Source organism: Seriola dumerili, unplaced genomic scaffold (assembly GCF_002260705.1).
Source record: "Seriola dumerili isolate Sdu_G_001 unplaced genomic scaffold, Sdu_1.0 BDQW01000226.1, whole genome shotgun sequence".
NCBI lineage: Eukaryota > Metazoa > Chordata > Actinopteri > Carangiformes > Carangidae > Seriola > Seriola dumerili.
The window spans coordinates 3,279,685-3,296,735 of record NW_019174481.1 but is presented as its reverse complement, the minus strand read 5'-3'; the positions used below and the strand labels follow the sequence as shown (position 1 = coordinate 3,296,735).

Here is a 17,051-nt window from a genome sequence, read left to right as displayed (position 1 = left end):
TGATTCAAGAAAATGGCCAGAGCCGGAGACGGGCTGGATTTCTCAGCCTTTGCTTTTTTTTCTTTTTTTTTTTTTTCACCTCCTCGCCCTCTTTCGTCCTGTCTGTCTGTTTTCCTCCAACCTATTTGTGTGTGTTTGAGAGAGAGAGAGAGAGAGAGAGCAAAGAGAGAGAGGGGAGTGTGTGCAGAGGGGGAGGGGGCAGTCTGTGTGTGTGTGTGTGTGTGTGTGTGTGTGTGTGTGCGCGCGCGTGTGTGTGTGTGCGCTCCCAGGGATTTGACACTGCTATTCAAGCCCTGCGGTTACCATGGTGCCGGCTGCCTTATATGGCCATTGGAGTCAAAGAGCAAAGAGAGTGGGCTGTGTGGGGCAGCATGCACATACACAAACATACACACACACACACACACACACACGCACAGGAAGAATGTGGAGGATCTTTTTTCCTCAGAGATGCAGAAAGCATGACCCCAAGGCCTCAAAAAAAAAAAAACCCAACAATACCAGATTACCCCGAAGCCCTGCAACAAATACAAGCAAGCCGATCTCCTGCCCGCCCTTTGTCTCTCAGAAAGCAATCGAATGCAGCATCTGAAAGTTTTTACACTGCAGCGCACAATTTAAGAAGCCAAACAGAGCATCAGTGAGGTGAACTTCATTTTCTCAAAGCGAGAATGTTTCTCTCCCTGTTGGATAAAAGACACTTTGATCCCGCATACGTGCGAGCAGCCCGCTCCAGAGCAGCTTATTGTGCTGGAAATAAAGGTTACCATTTTGTGGTCATTGCTCATTTCTCAAAGGGCCTCTGTCTCAGCGCTTTGTGGAGCACACGGTGATTTGTGTTTGAGGTTACCCCAAGAGGTCAAACTGACTTTCACACCCCCTGCCACGCTAAAAAGCCCAGGGTCAAATGCAGATAAAGGGAAAGAGAGGACGCACAACAACCCTGGATAAGAGCTTTAAGAGATAAGTGATGAATCTGCTTGTAAATGTTCAGGTCTTTGGGGCTGACTGGGGGTTGCAGTCGCAGATATGGAGAGATGAAAGTGTCAGTGCCTTTGGAGATTCACTATATGCAACTTGTTGTCTTATCTAGATAGCGTTTGCAGAGATTTTAAAGGCATTCTTTCACCCCATGGACACTTTTATGGCATTCTTAAATTTAAACCCATCTTTACCCCCTGGAGAACAGAATGTGTGTGTGTGACAGAGAAGCATTGTCCTGGCCATTGTGCAGCTAATGGGTCATCAGAGAGTGTGTGTGTGTCTGTGTGTGTGAGAGAGAGAGAGTGTGTGTTAATTTGAATGAAAGTCCCTTTAATTAGGCCGCTGTGCCTGCTTATTGTCACTTCTTGTGTTGGGAAAGATTAGGCTTGTCAAATAAAGGGGCCTTGTAAAGGATTGTGTGCGTGTGTGTGTGCGTGTGTGTGTGAGAGAGAGGATGAGATATCAAACAGAGCCGTTGATCGAAAGTGTAAGAAAAAAAACACTACATTTTAGTAAATAGGTTCTATATATTGTTGGTGTAGAGTAGATCAGGAAAAAAGCGGCACCATTAGTACCATCCCAGAGGCTGCTTTAAAGGTTTTTGTTTTTTTTTTTGTTGTTTTTTTTTAAATCCAGTTTAACATTTAGAATTTATTTTCTGTAATATTTGAATATATTATCTTAGCACCGTCAGTGGTGTCTGGAAAATATGTGTCAAGAGAAATCACACTGTCAAAGAGCTGCATTCACACTGGCAATTGTTAGTATAGGAATTTATCTCTCTGTGGATTTTATTCAGCTTAACCTCATTGAACTGCAGCAGTTTGCCAACAGGTTGCCATCATAACATGACAGTGGCACATTCCTGAGATTTCTCTTAACCATCGCCTAAAAAAGACTCTACTTAGCTTTCTAGTGGATATTTGATATAATAGTTTAAATAGTATATTATTATTATTATATTGGCAAAAATGATACTTGCCTTTAAAAATATTTGCAAGTGCAAAATTAGAGGAAATTACAAGAATATTGACAATTAGTCAGTAATTTAGATTTCTAAAATAACATTTGACAGACTGGATATTTCATGTGAAGGGGAAAACATGATAAACTTTAGATTCAAATAGATGCTGTGAATGTCTGTCATTTCCACTTCTGTCTGTGTGTGTGTGTGTGTGTGTGTGTGTGTGTGTGTGTGTGTGTGTGTGTGTGTGTGTGTGTGTGTGTGTGTGTGTGTGTGTGTGTCTGTTTGAGAGATACCACTGGGGGCAGGAGTGATGTGACCTTTGAACCGACAGTCAGGAATCTGGATGCTCAGAGCGATGAATCCAGAAATGCAATACTGCAAAAGATGTCTGCCAAGCTGCCAAGCTGACAAATGTACAGTATGTTATGGACACAGATACACAGACAGCAAACACAGAAGCACACAAGCACGGTGAATGACCCTACCACTTACAATTTTATCATTGAATTAGCAAAGGAGTAAAATGTAATAACTCTTAAACACATATTAGTAGTTTATTCCCTCAAATAAATAACTGATGCCCCAAAATGAATGGATGTCAAAGAACACATTGTTGTGAGTAACAGCAAAATACATGAGTCTATGAAGCCTTTGTCAAATCTGAATCAAAATAAAACTTAAACCCAAGAGACCCATCTAGATTGCCCATAACCTGACGAGTTTGTTTTGCACTGTATAATAGCCAGTGATGTTTGCCGCAGCCAGTGCTGGCTAGCAAAAAATGATGTGCTCAATATGAAATGTTGAAACAACAATCAATATAAAAATGGTATGATTGAGTGCTGAGGGCAAAGAAATTAGTGCATTGATGGTATTAATTTTAGGAAAATTCTGTAATTTGAGGGCATCTCTAATAGCTAGCCGCTAATACCCCTCAGATTAGTCACATCAATATGTAAATTCACGTCCTACTGCTAAAATATCACAATAGTTTATATATGTAAGACACAATTAGATAACACCAGGGCACTTGAATGACCTAATAACTAATTTTGTGGTTAAAATATCAAATATTTTACTTTATACCCCTCCATAAAAAAAACAAACCCAAAGGAATTAACCTGTTTTTTTAACCCTGAAAACTAACATTAAAATATAAAATTAAAAACATAATTAAGAATATAAATCAACTTTATTCCTACAGATGTACGCTCATTTGTCAGTCTGTTAGATAAATCCAGCTAAAAACATCTAGACGACATTTTAGCTAGGCATATTAGCTAATACAACACCCCGGTCTTCATGAAATATTCAGCTTTGTTGAAATAATTTTAGAGAAATGTTGATTGAAATCCTTTGTTAACCCAATCTATATTAATGTGGGTATCTAAAATTATAATTGTTCACGAGGGTAGGAGTTTTGGAGAGTTCTTGAGTTAGTTTTTGCTAAGTGAACAGTAAAGTGGCATCTGACTGTTTCAGCCTTCAGTCAACCACGAAGCAATTTACAGCACGATTGATATGAACCACCAATCTATCCCTAGTTTGTAAAAAAAATTAATAAAATATAATATTTCATGCTGTAATTAACCCTTAAAAGTAATTGGTTTAACTTTAGTTAGTTTGGGTTTCTGCAATTTGAATGATCAATCAAAATTCTCATATAGCCTTGCTGACCTCTTTTACTGCAGCCATTTAAAGTCACTTCTGCTCCCTGTTTCCCAGGGTTACACACACCTGTTGAGTCTCCATGCACCACCAGCAGTGAGCATAAATAAATAAACAATTCTACACTGCAGCAGGTAGACACATATTTGTATGCACGGCCATGTTTGTCCATGTCTCTTCCAGAGGGTTTGATGTTATTGTTAGTATACCACCTCCTTTGGTGATCTTTTGATGATACTCTTCTTTTGTAACTTCTGCCTTTGTTGCAGACAGATTGTGGCTGGAGCAACACCAACATTGTGATGTATTCAGAGCACTCAGGAGATGCATCTTAGCTTGTCATTGTTCAAACTATGTGTCTTTGTTCAGCTGCCTGTGTCTTGCTTTATTGGGGTGAAAGGTCTCCAAGTTTGGTGTGTAATTGGAGGAACATAATTAACTAGTCGTGGCTGTAATTTGACACCTTTCTTTGAGGTTGAGCATGCCTGGTTGGGATCACAGTATGTGACCTACAGTTCTGTAGTTGAAAAATGTATAAACTGTCTATTTGTTTCAAATCTGGAGTCTGTGTCAAGCAGCTTGCTGTTCAATGATCAGCTACCCATATAGTAGTTTAACATTTATAACTTCATACATCATTCAAATGTTTCATGCTTTTATGTGCACTGAAATGTTTGATCCAAGCAGTGCACAGATAACCCATTTTGCATAGATCTGTCTAGTTGATTCATAATTTTTTCACAATTAGTACTTTGTTTGACCATGTAAATATATCATATAAATATATTTTTGTATCAGTCCAGCTTCCAATTCAGAGGTGGTTCTGGGTTTTACTGAGGAATACCCAGATAACTGGGTAAATCTATTTCTATTAACAACACCTTTTACAGCATCAAAAAACATGAATAACATTATATTTTAGTGCTTGTTTTGTGACATTGTGTGCAGTCGGCCTTTTTTAGAACTCTGTAAACCTGTTCAGAAACCCAATTAGGCAAATTGATTCTACGTTTTCTTTTGCTTGAAGATGTCAGAGGTCTCTTAAAAGTGAGATTACAAGGTGGGCCATTAAGCCCCACCCTTTGACATTTTTGTGCAGGCCCAAACATGAGTCACTCTGGCTATTGATTCAGTTAACATTTCAACCATTTAAGTTAACCTTTAAGGGCTGTTACAGAGAACCATCCCATAACAAAAATGACCCCCCCCCCCAATACATGTCTGAATGTCTAAAGTTAGGCCACCCCTCTCCCTGAGGTATCCCCACCCATGGCTGTAATTCAATCTCAGGGTGTTAGCAGTGTGCTCTCAACCACATCAGCATATGGAAAGTAGGTCTTTACTTAAAGTAATCATGAGGTGTCTGTGCAGCCTTCTCGCGGGAGTGGCGTTTTCATCACGCTCTGGTGGCCGTCAAATGTTTAGACTTGCAGTGACAGCTTCACCCTGAGACCAAGGCGACCTGTGACCTTTGAGGAATGGACAAGCCTGGAAACAAAAACAGAGGCCTTTTGTGCGGGTCAAAGGAAAAACATCTGCTGGGCCAAAGACACGGAGAGAAGAGGGGGGGATTAACTCTCGGGTATCCATCATTTGGTCTGTCAGCCACCTCTGTTGAGAGGTGCCTGCTGGGACCACGCAGAAAGCCACTGTACATCACATCATTACGACCCAAATCCTCCTTATTTCATCCATTAACGCCCCAGCTGCCTCCTTGGCTCAGCAGGAAAAATTGATTAAAAAAAATACGCAGATAAATACAATATGAGGGGGAATTTCTTTGATATGAATGCTGCCGTGTCTCTTATCACATCACCACAGGAGCCACTGGTCACAGCTAGTCTTTCATTTTTAAATTAAATTCGAGCCTGAATAAATGATCTGAGAGGATTGCACATCACAGCGCCTGTTGAGAAAATTCATTTGAACGATTCTGGCTTTGATATCATCATGCATTGTCATGATAAATGAGTGTCTGAATTTTTTTAACGCTGCTGAAGCAGTACAGTATAATTTAAATTCAGACGATGGGATGTTGCCCACTCAGTAGCTGGGGCGCAAACAACAAAAGAAAGCATTTCCACTCTCTTTCTCCACTTAACACAAACTGCGCATGCAGTTATTTAGCACCATATTGTTTATTTGTCTCTGTTCAGTCTGTTGGTAGCCAAGTATTTACCACTTCGCCCCTGCCCCCTTCATGTCTCTCAGTAACAGAGACCTGTTTCTTCTGGCCGGCCATCTGATATTGCACACGGCTGTGATTTGGGTAACCAGATCTTTCAGAGCAAGTTACCAATTAGCTGAGCATCATGGAGGGAAACCTCACGGTGTTATTCTTTGTGTTATTCAGGCTTCATCATAAGGAAAATCCACTTGTTGTGTGTGGTTTGTAACGGAAGGTAAAACAATATGGAAGGTGGGTGGAGTGAGAAGTGCTGAAGAGAAAAGATAGAAATTTGTTTGCTTAGAAGCTAAAATGGCGAATTGTCATTTTTACACGTACGTAAAAGTGGAAATTAGTGAGAGCCAAGACTTAAATGAGAAAAGCAATACTACTGTCTTATATGTGATCTGAAGCTAATATGAAGCTCAAGCCAGCAGACATTTAGCTTGGCTTAGTTTAGCATAACAACGAGGAAACAGCTCGTCTGGCTCTGTCCACAGGTACCAAAGCAGACCACCTCAGGTTAACAGTTTGGCACAAAATCCACCATAAATCTACAAATTACCCTTTGTTTTTTATGGTTTAGACAAACAACATATAGAGAGGATAGATATGTGAGCTTTAGAGGTGAAATCTGTTACTTTTGGACAGAGCCAGGCCAAGTGTTTCGCCCTGTTTCTGGTCTATAGCTAAACTAACCTGCTGCTGGATCCAGTGGTACTGAGCCTGTCATCTCACTTTTGGCAAGAAAGCAATGAAATGCATCTCCGTAAATGTTATTTTTTTTAGTAAAACTGAGGTCAAAACAACCACAATTAATACACATTTCATACAGATTCTAGGTTAGTTTACATTTTTCATACTTCAAGGATAGTTGTTAGTTTAACAATTCAGGAGCATAGACTGGGAGACTCAGTCCATCAAATATTAAATATATATAATCAGATCTAAACACTAAAGGCCATCAATAAGTAAAATACAACTTTTATCTTTTCCCCCATGTACTATCATGTTTTTACTGCTTTACTTACTTATCTTGTAGCTCATTCACTGAAGATGTTCATCCACTCCCCTGATCAAGACAGTCTGACGACTGCTGCTGTAGCTTGATTCACCCACTAAGTGTCAGTGTGTTCCATGACAATTACTGTGTGTGTGTGTGTGTGTGTGTGTGTGAGAGAGAGTGTGAGTGTGTGTGTGTTTTAAGTTTTGCATTGAGACTGTTAACTTACTATGCCATCAGTGAGCTGCATGTAAACATGAGAAACATGAGTTTCACAGTTACCAGGTTACAATGAAAGAGAATTTAAACATTTCCTGCTTTAACAAAATAATGGACTTCCTTGTGTGTATATAAACATAGTTCATATATATATATATATATAAATAAATCAGAAATATATAAATCAGTACTCTTAGTCTTAATTAATACATTACAGTCTGTGGAAGCCTAGTACAGTCCGTAGAGGCCAATTGCTGTAGCTGTATAATACTTTAGCTGCTTTTAGATTAGTTTTTTGTGCAAAGTTAAAAAATATATATGAAATATATTCCAATAGGACTACAAAAAGAAATTATATTTAGTATCTCTGTATATTTTACCTGTAACAAACATTTGGACATTTTTCAATTATTTTTCTGTTTTTATTGATTTAAATATCTTCCATTACATTGAACTTGTAAGAAAAATATGTGTATGTTAATGGGGTTCTTAATAAAATCCTAATAAATTAAGAACAGAGTAACTCCATTATGCCATGAAGACTTACTTGTGTCAATAACATAATAGTATTCAGCATTTAAGCCAATGCAAGCGGATCTTGGTGGATGTTGTGGGTATGTGTTGTATTCAAATTAAAGAAATATAAGTGTAATGGAGTGGAGTGTTCACCCAAGTCTCACATCTTGGCTTCATGTTTCAAATATAATAACAAACACTAAAATACTCCCTTTTTGGTTGCTTCACACCTCTCAGTCAGTTTGAATATAACTGACTAATGAATTACATGTTATGGTCTTGTTAAAATTGTTGTTTTGTTTTTGTTTTTTTCAAATAAATTAAAGGGATTCCTCTTAAACACCAACATTGTTCTACAGCTACAACCACACAGGCCTCAGTGAAAGAGTAATGTCAAGGACACACAGTTCATGTTCAACGCACTGAACAGACTCCCTCAGCTGACAGGAAGCCATCCCTGTAAACAACTTCAATTTGCTTTGTGTCTAACAGAACATTTCATATCCTAAACACCACCAAAACAATAGAGCTCTCCTCCCTCACTACCTGGCCCAGTAAGGGTGTAATCAGTGACACCCAGAGCCCCCTCCAAAAACTGTACATTCTGTTAAGACTGTGTAACCTCAGCTACAGCAGCAGATGCTGCACACCTACAGCAGCTGCTGGTGTGTGGGAGTGGTACAGCTCTGGCTGTGGTTCAGCTGTTTCACACCCATGTGGGCAGCTTTTGAGAACAGTCTATAAACAGTATCTGGATGGTTTGGAAACATTTGGTTTAGATAAACAGTTTTCTCTGGAACTGTTTCTCAAGCTTCTTAAAGTGATTATTAAATATCTTTGATATGATTTCACTCTTGTTCTGCAGAAGGTAGAAATATTCAGTCTTTATCATTCTCCTTATCATAATATATTACGGTGCTCAGTGATATGATGAAATTTCGGGCAGTTTCTAGCTCAATAACTCAGGGATCGTCTGTGAATTGTAATGTGTCCTTTCATAAAACCTCCTTTGGAAAGTTATCTTTTTCCACTGGAGTGTGAACTCACAGAAATCAAAATTAATCATAAATAGGATCATTTTAAACTCAAAATGAGGAAAATTTATAGTGTTGGATGATTGCATGTCTTTCATCAGTGTTAATGGAAGTTTTATCATACAACAATATATTGTACTGTTTGCGTTTTGCATTGTTTGGTATTTCACACGTTGAACTGTGCACATTTTTATAAAGGCCCATCTGGGGACCAGAAAGTTGTTGAAAATGGTGTCTAAGATTATCCAGAGTAGTTTGGACATTTTGCTGTTGCATGTTTTCCACATGCCATTTTTCAGTGCGTTGAGCATCACAAACAAAACCCCATTCACCTTTAATTTAACTGAGGAACTGATCTACCTGCATGGCTCAGCACCACTACAATTGAGGGTATAAATATGTATTTTTGTTGTGTAAGTGAACTGACCCTTTAATGCGGTTTTCAGACCAGGAGTATGTGACTATTTGTTCTCACTTGTAGAGGCACACACATTGTTCCAAGTGTTCTGCAGAAGTATAGTGCAGCCACCCTTTAAACAGGAAACACTTATATCTTTCTATACTGGATATATCCGTTCCAGGCGCACACACCACTACACCTTTGTCCATACTCTTACTTGTTTGTAGATGTAGCACTAAGAAAGGCAATTCCAGTTCCATGTTACACAGGCTTAGATTAAAAGGCCGAATAGACTGAAGTAGACTGAAGCGTTTTTGAAATGTTAAAGCTGCACGTTTCAGCTCTGCATTGTGAAACAAGCCTGAATTTGTTCTCTTCTTTAATTTTGTTCATTTTTTTTTGATGATCTAACAATATAGCTAGTAGCTACTTTTACAAGAACAGTTCGACCTTTTGAGAAATGGGCTTATTCACTTTCTTGCTTGAGTTATCAGCCTAAAGTTTTACAACAATTCCAGTTTTTATTTCAGCAGTTCAAGTCCAGTGACAAACCTTAAATGGCACGAAGGTAAGTGGTAAAGTGTTGATGGTCAAAAAAAAAAAAGTTTAGGTCACCAAAAATGTAAAAATCATGTAGAAACCAGACTCAGGGATTAAGAGGTTGGTTAACTTGCGGCTTTTCTGTAACAATAGCAGAAGAATACTGTACATACAGCAAGATAATGGTCCAAACCATTACAAGAACAGAACCAGACAGTGGCTTCACATGGTGGAAGATCAGCACAGTCTCCAGACTTATTGCATGTTTTGAAAGCATAACAGCGACACATGCTAACCTTAGATTATTTTTATTTCATGCTCAGTGTTAAGTCTGCTGGGTATCAATGAAGTAGCAGAGCTGAGAGTGGACTGCGCTCTGTCTTTTATTAAAATAATATTTTTTATTGCGCAAGAACTCTCCAACTGATAAAAGACATTAATCAGGCGTATAAATTATGCAACAAGACTTTCTTACTGATTGAGCCAGGCAGGCAATATCCTGTGAATAGATCCAAACTGCAAATATAGCCAATGAAAATAAAAAATATAAACCCACCCATACCCTTGTCCACACATGAAGATATAAACAATCCACTTCAACCTCAATTAAATCAACACTGTGTGTTTATGTCTCATATTTGTCTCTGATATCCTGCGTTTGTTGGCGCCTTTTATCTGCAATCTTGTCCTAAATGTTGCTTAAGGTTTGGCCATCAACAGTTCCTCTATGAATTACTGCTTCCTGTCAAGATGAGGCCTGGCACATCAACAATGCCTGGCAGGAAAAAGATCTGACTAACTGTCTGACTCTTGAATTTCATTTCAAATTGAGTGTCTGGGTGTGTGTATGTTAGTGTGTGTGTGCGCACCTCCTATGAGACAGAGGGCAGCTTACCCACGTCATCATGTTGGACTGAGACTCGCAGCATCAAAGAGCCACTGAATGAGAACGTCAGAGGAACAACATGAGCCATTGTCCTCCTGGCCAGCTATGCACCGGAAAACACTGTCCATGATCCCATAAAAAATGTTTTTGGGACATTTATGGAGGAGTTGTGCACAGCTCTTTATGGCCTGTGGTCACAAGAGAAAACAGAAAGTGTTGTCAATGTAAATGTCTTCTAATCAACATTTCTTCATCATCTGTTCTATATCTGTTCTGCATTCCTGCTTTAAAGATTCATAATAATTTGCTCAACACTAAATGGTCAAATGACAGTTTATGATGAGGAAATGCCAATGTGTGTGTGCGTGAGTGTGTGTGTGTGTGTGAGAAAGAGAAAGAGAGAGAGAGTGAGAGAGAGTGGGTCGGCTTGTACTGTACATGCATCCCATCTGACCGCGTGTGTGTGTGTGTTGATAACCTCTAAGGGGCAGCCAATGCTGAAGGCAGATTGCTGATGGAGGGAGGAGACTGAAAAGTTTATAAATTCTTATCCATGTTTACACTTTGCCCACAATCTGATCAACCCTCATGTTATCAACAGTGCAGAGAGGAAACGTCTGGCCCACATCTGTAGTGGGGTTTTTTTAAGGAAGGGGCACAAGTTTAGCACGAAATGGACTGTGAAATCGTATGGCTGGTCTGAGATAATCCAGCATCATCATATCTGTTCAATTGGTTTGCAGAGTGCTGAAGAGGAAGGTGTCTGTCCTCTGATATAGCGATGGACCAGTGAGCTTTGAACTTGGCTGGCAACTCATAGTAATCCTCAAGCCTTAGACTGGACTCTACTACTTCACTTTCATCTTCTCATCAGCAACCATGTACAGCAGTGGCTACTCCCAGGTGTCCAAACACAGTCCGCAGGCCCAAAAGAGGATGCAGTACCGCTCAAAGGGCAAGAGCTGCGGCTACTACATGCGCATTGTCTTCTTCTTCTCTTCACTTATTCAGTCTCTTATCATAGTTAGCCTCGTGCTCTTCCTGGTCTACGGTAAGAATCAGGACTCGGCATCCACAGCGCGCATCCAGGACCTGGAGGAGAGCTTCAGCCGACTCTCCATAGAGAATGTCGGCCTCAGGCAGCAGAGGAAGAACCTGACCACCTTACTCAATGCCACCCTGACTGAAAAGGCCCGTAACGACTGGGACTTGGTCAAAATCCGCCACCTCATCAACATCTCAGTGGTCATGATCCAAGACTTAGAGAAGAGACACGTGAGAAGCTGATATACACTTTTTTATTATTATATCTAAAATGCAAGTTCCTGTCTTTAGTGTGACTGTCTGCTCTCATGTGAAATTGAACCTCTGTCTAATTTGGGATTCAACTCCTAATGTTTCAACCACCATAGAAATTAGGATGTGGGTACATTTGTGTCAGCATGGTTCACTAACTGTTGATATGTTTGAAGCACTCAGTATAGATATACTGCTAATTACTGTCTATGTGTACTTTTACAATTTTGTCATTTTCAAAACAAGAGGAAACACATCTGATTCTTTTATTTTGAGTCAAAGTACCACTCTTGTGTTGAACAGACATATTTGTGAGACAGTTTTAATATAACGACAGCTTTGATGAAAGATCAGTAGTTCTTCCTGATTCTGGTCTAGAAAAAAGTCGTTATAACATTAATGGATTTCTTCTTTTGCTAACATGAACAGCAACAGTGCAATACCGAGATGATGATGTACAGGATCTCAGGTCAAGGCTGCAAAGTACTAAGTAAGTATGTCTGAGTAAGTAACCCAAAAACAATCACAATACATTTATAAATTATAAAATTATTATTCTAAAATTACAAATTGAAGTTATTCTCCCTAATCTTTTTGATGAATTTTAGAGAAAATAGTTTTACCTGCTTTTTTTTCTCTTTTTCCATTATCCTTATTTCCATTAACTTTTTTAGTGCCAACTCCCGATACCTGCAACTGTGGTATGCTGGTTGAACGGATGAAAGCCAGGCTTGATCTTGTTGAGTCCAACTTCACCCAAACAATCAAGACGATGAGGGTAGAAGTGGAGCAGACTGCCAGAGAGAGAGACTACATTAACCTGGAGGCCATCCGTCTGAGGAGGGACAAATCCACACAAGAAAAGGAGCTGCAGTTCTATAAACAAAGATGTAAAGAGGACTTTTCCCAGTCCTTGAGCGGTGTCTCCAATGTCTCCAAGGCTTTCCTACTGAAGATTGAATCCCTCTTCCCAACACACATTGCATTCCAGCTCACCTGTCCGAAACAGAGGGAACACCTGGAGCAGATCCGAGCCAATTGCACCAACCTGTCCAGAGAAGTGGAGGACAAGCTCCAGCGTTACCTGAACACTGTGGGAGAGCAGGTGTCCGAAATCCAAGCTGAGAACAGTCGCTTCAAGGCAGAGAACTGGCGACTGTCTGAGGACTACCGCTGGTGCACGCAGAACCGCTCAGGCCTGATTCAGGAGCACAAACAGAACTTTGAAAAGCTTCAGCGGAAACATGATCAGGACAAGGAGAAACTCCTGATGGAGAAGATGAGGCTAATTGGAGAGAAAGAAGTCCTGGAACAAAGTGTCAGATACAAAAGTAAAGAGGTTGATCACCTCACAGTGCAAGTCAAGCATCTCAACATGTCCTGTGTGCGTAAGGTAAGAAAAAAAGTACCATGACATGAACATGTTATATTCTCTGCAGGGGTGTCAGCAGCAAGGTGGCCTTTGGGGGCCACAAGCTCGGCTTTCTGAGCTCTTTTGTATTCTCCAGTCAGCCATTAATTACCAAAGTAACATTCAATTTACTCAAGATAAAAAAATAAGAATAATTTGAAGCTGTTTGTCAATGAAGGCAGAGAGAAGGGAAAAGATAACAAAATATCAAATAGTGATTTTGTTGAGTTTTACTCAGGGAGGAGGGAAAATGTCTGTCAATAAAGAACAAGAGGACAGAAGTGTGAAAAACTGGGCAAATATTTCTGTCTGTTATGTGAAGTGTTAATGAAGTCCATGGTTTAGAACCAAGTCTTCCCAGATTAACATTGCTCTCATTTCATTCCAGCCACAGTTTGGTGGGTCGACCACTCAGCTAGGCACATCGAGTCAGTCTGGGTGGAACTGGTCTAATGGTGGAGGATCCAGTTCTGCCACATCCAGCTCTACTGGTAGGGTAGGTGGGTTGGGTTCTAGCTTTGGCTCATCTGGAACACAATTCAATAAGCTAGGATCAACCGGGACGGGCTCTTCAAGCTCATCTTTCGGGTCAATTCCAAGCCTCGGCTCCAGTGGTACAGGATTCAATAAGCTAGGATCAACCGGGACGGGCTCTTCAAGCTCATCTTTCGGGTCAAGTTCAAGCCTCGGCTCCAGTGGTACAGGATTCAATAAACTAGGATCAACCGGGACGGGCTCTTCAAGCTCATCTTTCGGGTCAAGTTCAAGCCTCGGCTCCAGCAGTACAGGATTCAATAAACTAGGATCAACCGGGACGGGCTCTTCAAGCTCATCTTTCGGGTCAAGTTCAAGCCTCGGCTCCAGCAGTACAGGATTCAATAAGCTAGGATCAACTGGGACGGGCTCTTCAAGCTCATCCTTCTCGTCACTTGGGTCAAATCCAAGTCTTAGCTCAAGTGGGATAGGTTTAAATAAGCCAGCCCTGGGTGCGAGAGGCTCATCAACCATTGGGTCATCCTCTGGCTCTCTTGGGTCAAGTTCGAGCCTTGGCTCAAGTGGGATAGGCGCAAACAAGCCTACATCAAATGCAAAAAGTTCCCAAGTGTTTGGTTCTTGGTTTGGGACGGGGAATAGTAACTCAGGACAAAGTAAGCCAGGAAGTGGAACAGGGAAAGTACTATCAAGTGGGAGTAGTTATGGTGGAACTGGATCATCACTTGGAAGGACAAATGGAGTGGGAGGTGGCTCAGGTAAGAACAAATAAATGCAATAGCTGGAGTGGGATTATCTGTAGTTTATTATTCCCATTCTGTGACATTTTTGAAAACCAAAACTTTGTTTTTTTGATATCATGAAGCTTAAAAGCAGCTTGATTGATAACCCTCCTGGCTAAGTAATGACAAATCGCCATTCTCTTATATGTTTAACCAACAGTCAATGTCGCTCAGCACCTTCAAGAGTTGCAGCGCATCATCAACCCCTCTAGCCCACAGTGAGTATGAACTCTCCTCAGCTGAAGGTTTTGAGTGAATGTGAAAGTGTCACTGCTGTTTTTTTTTTAGTCTGAACATTGTGTGCTCGGAAGCAATACTATATTATGTTATTGTCAATAAATCTAATGAAAAACAAAACCAACAACACATTAGTTCATCTCTGTGTAATATGACTCCCCTACTCTCTTTATGCCTCTCATCCCCAAACACATTGGTTTTAACTGGAGATGTCAGTTTTTTAAATTTCATCAAAAATATATACTTTAGTTTCTTTTAAGAAGTGGCAAAATAATTTCCTAATAGCTGGGCACTGTAGTTTAATCCACTATGGATTAATACACATTTGGTGCACTGGTGAGTATTTCAGGATGATGTATGTGGGACTGAGTCAAAATAACTACCTAACAATGTGGTTTGATTATGTGTTTCTAAAGGTCCAATTTTGTATAAAGTGAGACTTTCATGTCTTTTTGATTATAAAGCAGGTCTAGGTTCTATATTAATGCGGTGAAAGTGTCAAAGTGCTCAGTCCACATTGAAATGCACACAGACCGTATTCACAAACTGTGCAACAAGCAGTCAGGGTATCTGTAACTTTGTGATTTCACAAAAAAGCAGTCCCCGCTCTGAGCCATGCCCCAAGCCCGGCCCAACTGGACCCACCATCCAACCTTGCAGAATTTGGTTTCTCTTAGTGTTCACCTGAAATCTGCTATATTTTTATTGGATCACTCGGAAAAAAGTCAAGATCAGACATATTCAAGTTACTTGCCCACTTACCATCAGCCCATTGCGACTGCTCCTTGGCAATTCAGTGTATCGTGAAATGCGCCTGAAGTCTCCCAAACCAGATTGAGTAATTCACGTCTTTTCTGAGCCAACGCTGTTGTTGCTAGAGCTCCAGAGAGAAGCCTGAGAGAGGAGATGCAAAACTACAATTAGATACAAATTATATATAATAAAACCTCAAAATTATCTTCTTATGGATCAAAACTTCAGATAAAAAAACAGAAATGTGTAAACCTTGAGATCATGAGAGGAGAGCTGTGAAGCTTTAAATTTTATGTACAATGTAATAATTCTTTCTTTCTTTCCTTCTTTCTTCAGGGACAAACAAGATCTCTCCAGGATGTTGGGTTAGTCCATCTGAGCCAAAAGAAAAATCTAAAGAGATTTGTCCATTTCATCTAATACACACAGCCAAATGCAAGCTGTCATATTGAGTTTATATATTGTATAACAATAAATGTACTATACAAAATTTATATACATTATGTGTACTATACATTGTTTATGATTGTTTATATTTCAATATGCATTTATGAAATAATTTGAATAACTTTTGCACTTTTGAATGTAAAATGTGAAGTCAGTGTTAATGATTTGTATCTACAGTAAGCCACTTATCATGAATAAGCACATGTAGTACTTTTACAATGTAAATACATAAAAATAAAATGTTTGTTTAAACGTAAACACTTCAACTGTGCCTGTCTCTTCTTTATAAACAAGGCTATTTAAGATATAACTCAATTCAGATCCGGAAATAACTGTTTGTCCCTGTGTGCGTCACCTATTGTGTGGCTAATTGTCTGCAAATGACTTTTCCGACCCCTTCTGTGAGGTTTCAGGGAAGACTTACTGGCCACGCCATTTAATCCATTCAGCATGTTTATGTTTACCTGCCAACCTGTCAACAGGCCAGCGGAGGCAGACAGGAGGAACCCGGAAATGCTCTTGTATACTTGCTGTTGTTAAAAACAATGCTGCGTCACTTGTTCATAGAGAACACAGATGTCCTAAATCCTAATATATCTCTTATAAAGAACACATGAAAGGGGAAAGATGGATTTTCTATTGGTATCTGAAGCCTAAAAACAGCAGCAGCTAGATTAGATTGTAAATCTTTGGTGTTTGCTTGGTTTATAAAACAAAGAAATGGACATCAATATAGAAAAATATAAACAGGACTGTTTAAAACACCCCATTTAAATATTTGTGAGATATGAATGGGATATTTTCCTTAAATCACTGCAATAGAGTTTTGGATTATGTTACTGACGTATTGGATAATAGAACAGCTCAATGCAAATTAAATCTCATTTAGACTAGAATAGCATTACTATGGAGCCAAAATGGAGCAGGGAAACAAACCATCATGAGAACAGACAAACATCCTGTTCGTTGCCCTGCGAAAGGATGGGAACACACTGTTAATTCAAGAACCAAAAGTGTATTGTGTTGGCGCCAATTAATAAATACAGCACTTAAACTTGAGCGAAGGGAGAGCTCTTTCCCGTCTAAAGGATATCCTTTGTTTAACATCAAGTGTTTTTCCACATTTGGGATGTGCAGCTTACTGCAGGAGTAGCTGTGAGGATATTAAAGGTCAGTTGGTTGGATGTCTTTGGGAATCACTTTATTAGACTAGCAGAGACACAGGAAGTGTTAAAACTACTGACTGGAA

General features: G+C 39.7%; 1 protein-coding gene across 1 annotated transcript; it reads left to right on the top strand.

Annotated features, from left to right (window-relative positions):
* Nucleotides 1-10,947: 10,947 nt before the first annotated feature.
* LOC111228814 (keratin, type I cytoskeletal 9-like) lies at nt 10,948-16,065 on the top strand. The gene is made up of 6 exons (XM_022754888.1): nt 10,948-11,659; nt 12,110-12,170; nt 12,355-13,073; nt 13,480-14,341; nt 14,526-14,583; nt 15,692-16,065. The coding sequence occupies exons 1-6, from the start codon at nt 11,264-11,266 to the stop codon at nt 15,723-15,725; spliced, it is 2,130 nt and encodes a 709-aa protein (XP_022610609.1). The 5' UTR covers nt 10,948-11,263; the 3' UTR covers nt 15,726-16,065.
* The last annotated feature ends 986 nt before the right edge of the window (nt 16,066-17,051 follow it).

Bases quoted from the DNA above. Each gene is read 5' to 3' on its own strand.
- LOC111228814 (XM_022754888.1), top strand. From the start codon at position 11,264: ATGTACAGCAGTGGCTACTCCCAGGTGTCCAAACACAGTCCGCAGGCC. The intron at 11,660-12,109 runs GTGAGAAGCTGA...TAACATGAACAG, and splicing joins AAGACTTAGAGAAGAGACAC to CAACAGTGCAATACCGAGAT. The intron at 14,342-14,525 runs GTAAGAACAAAT...TTTAACCAACAG, and splicing joins TGGAGTGGGAGGTGGCTCAG to TCAATGTCGCTCAGCACCTT.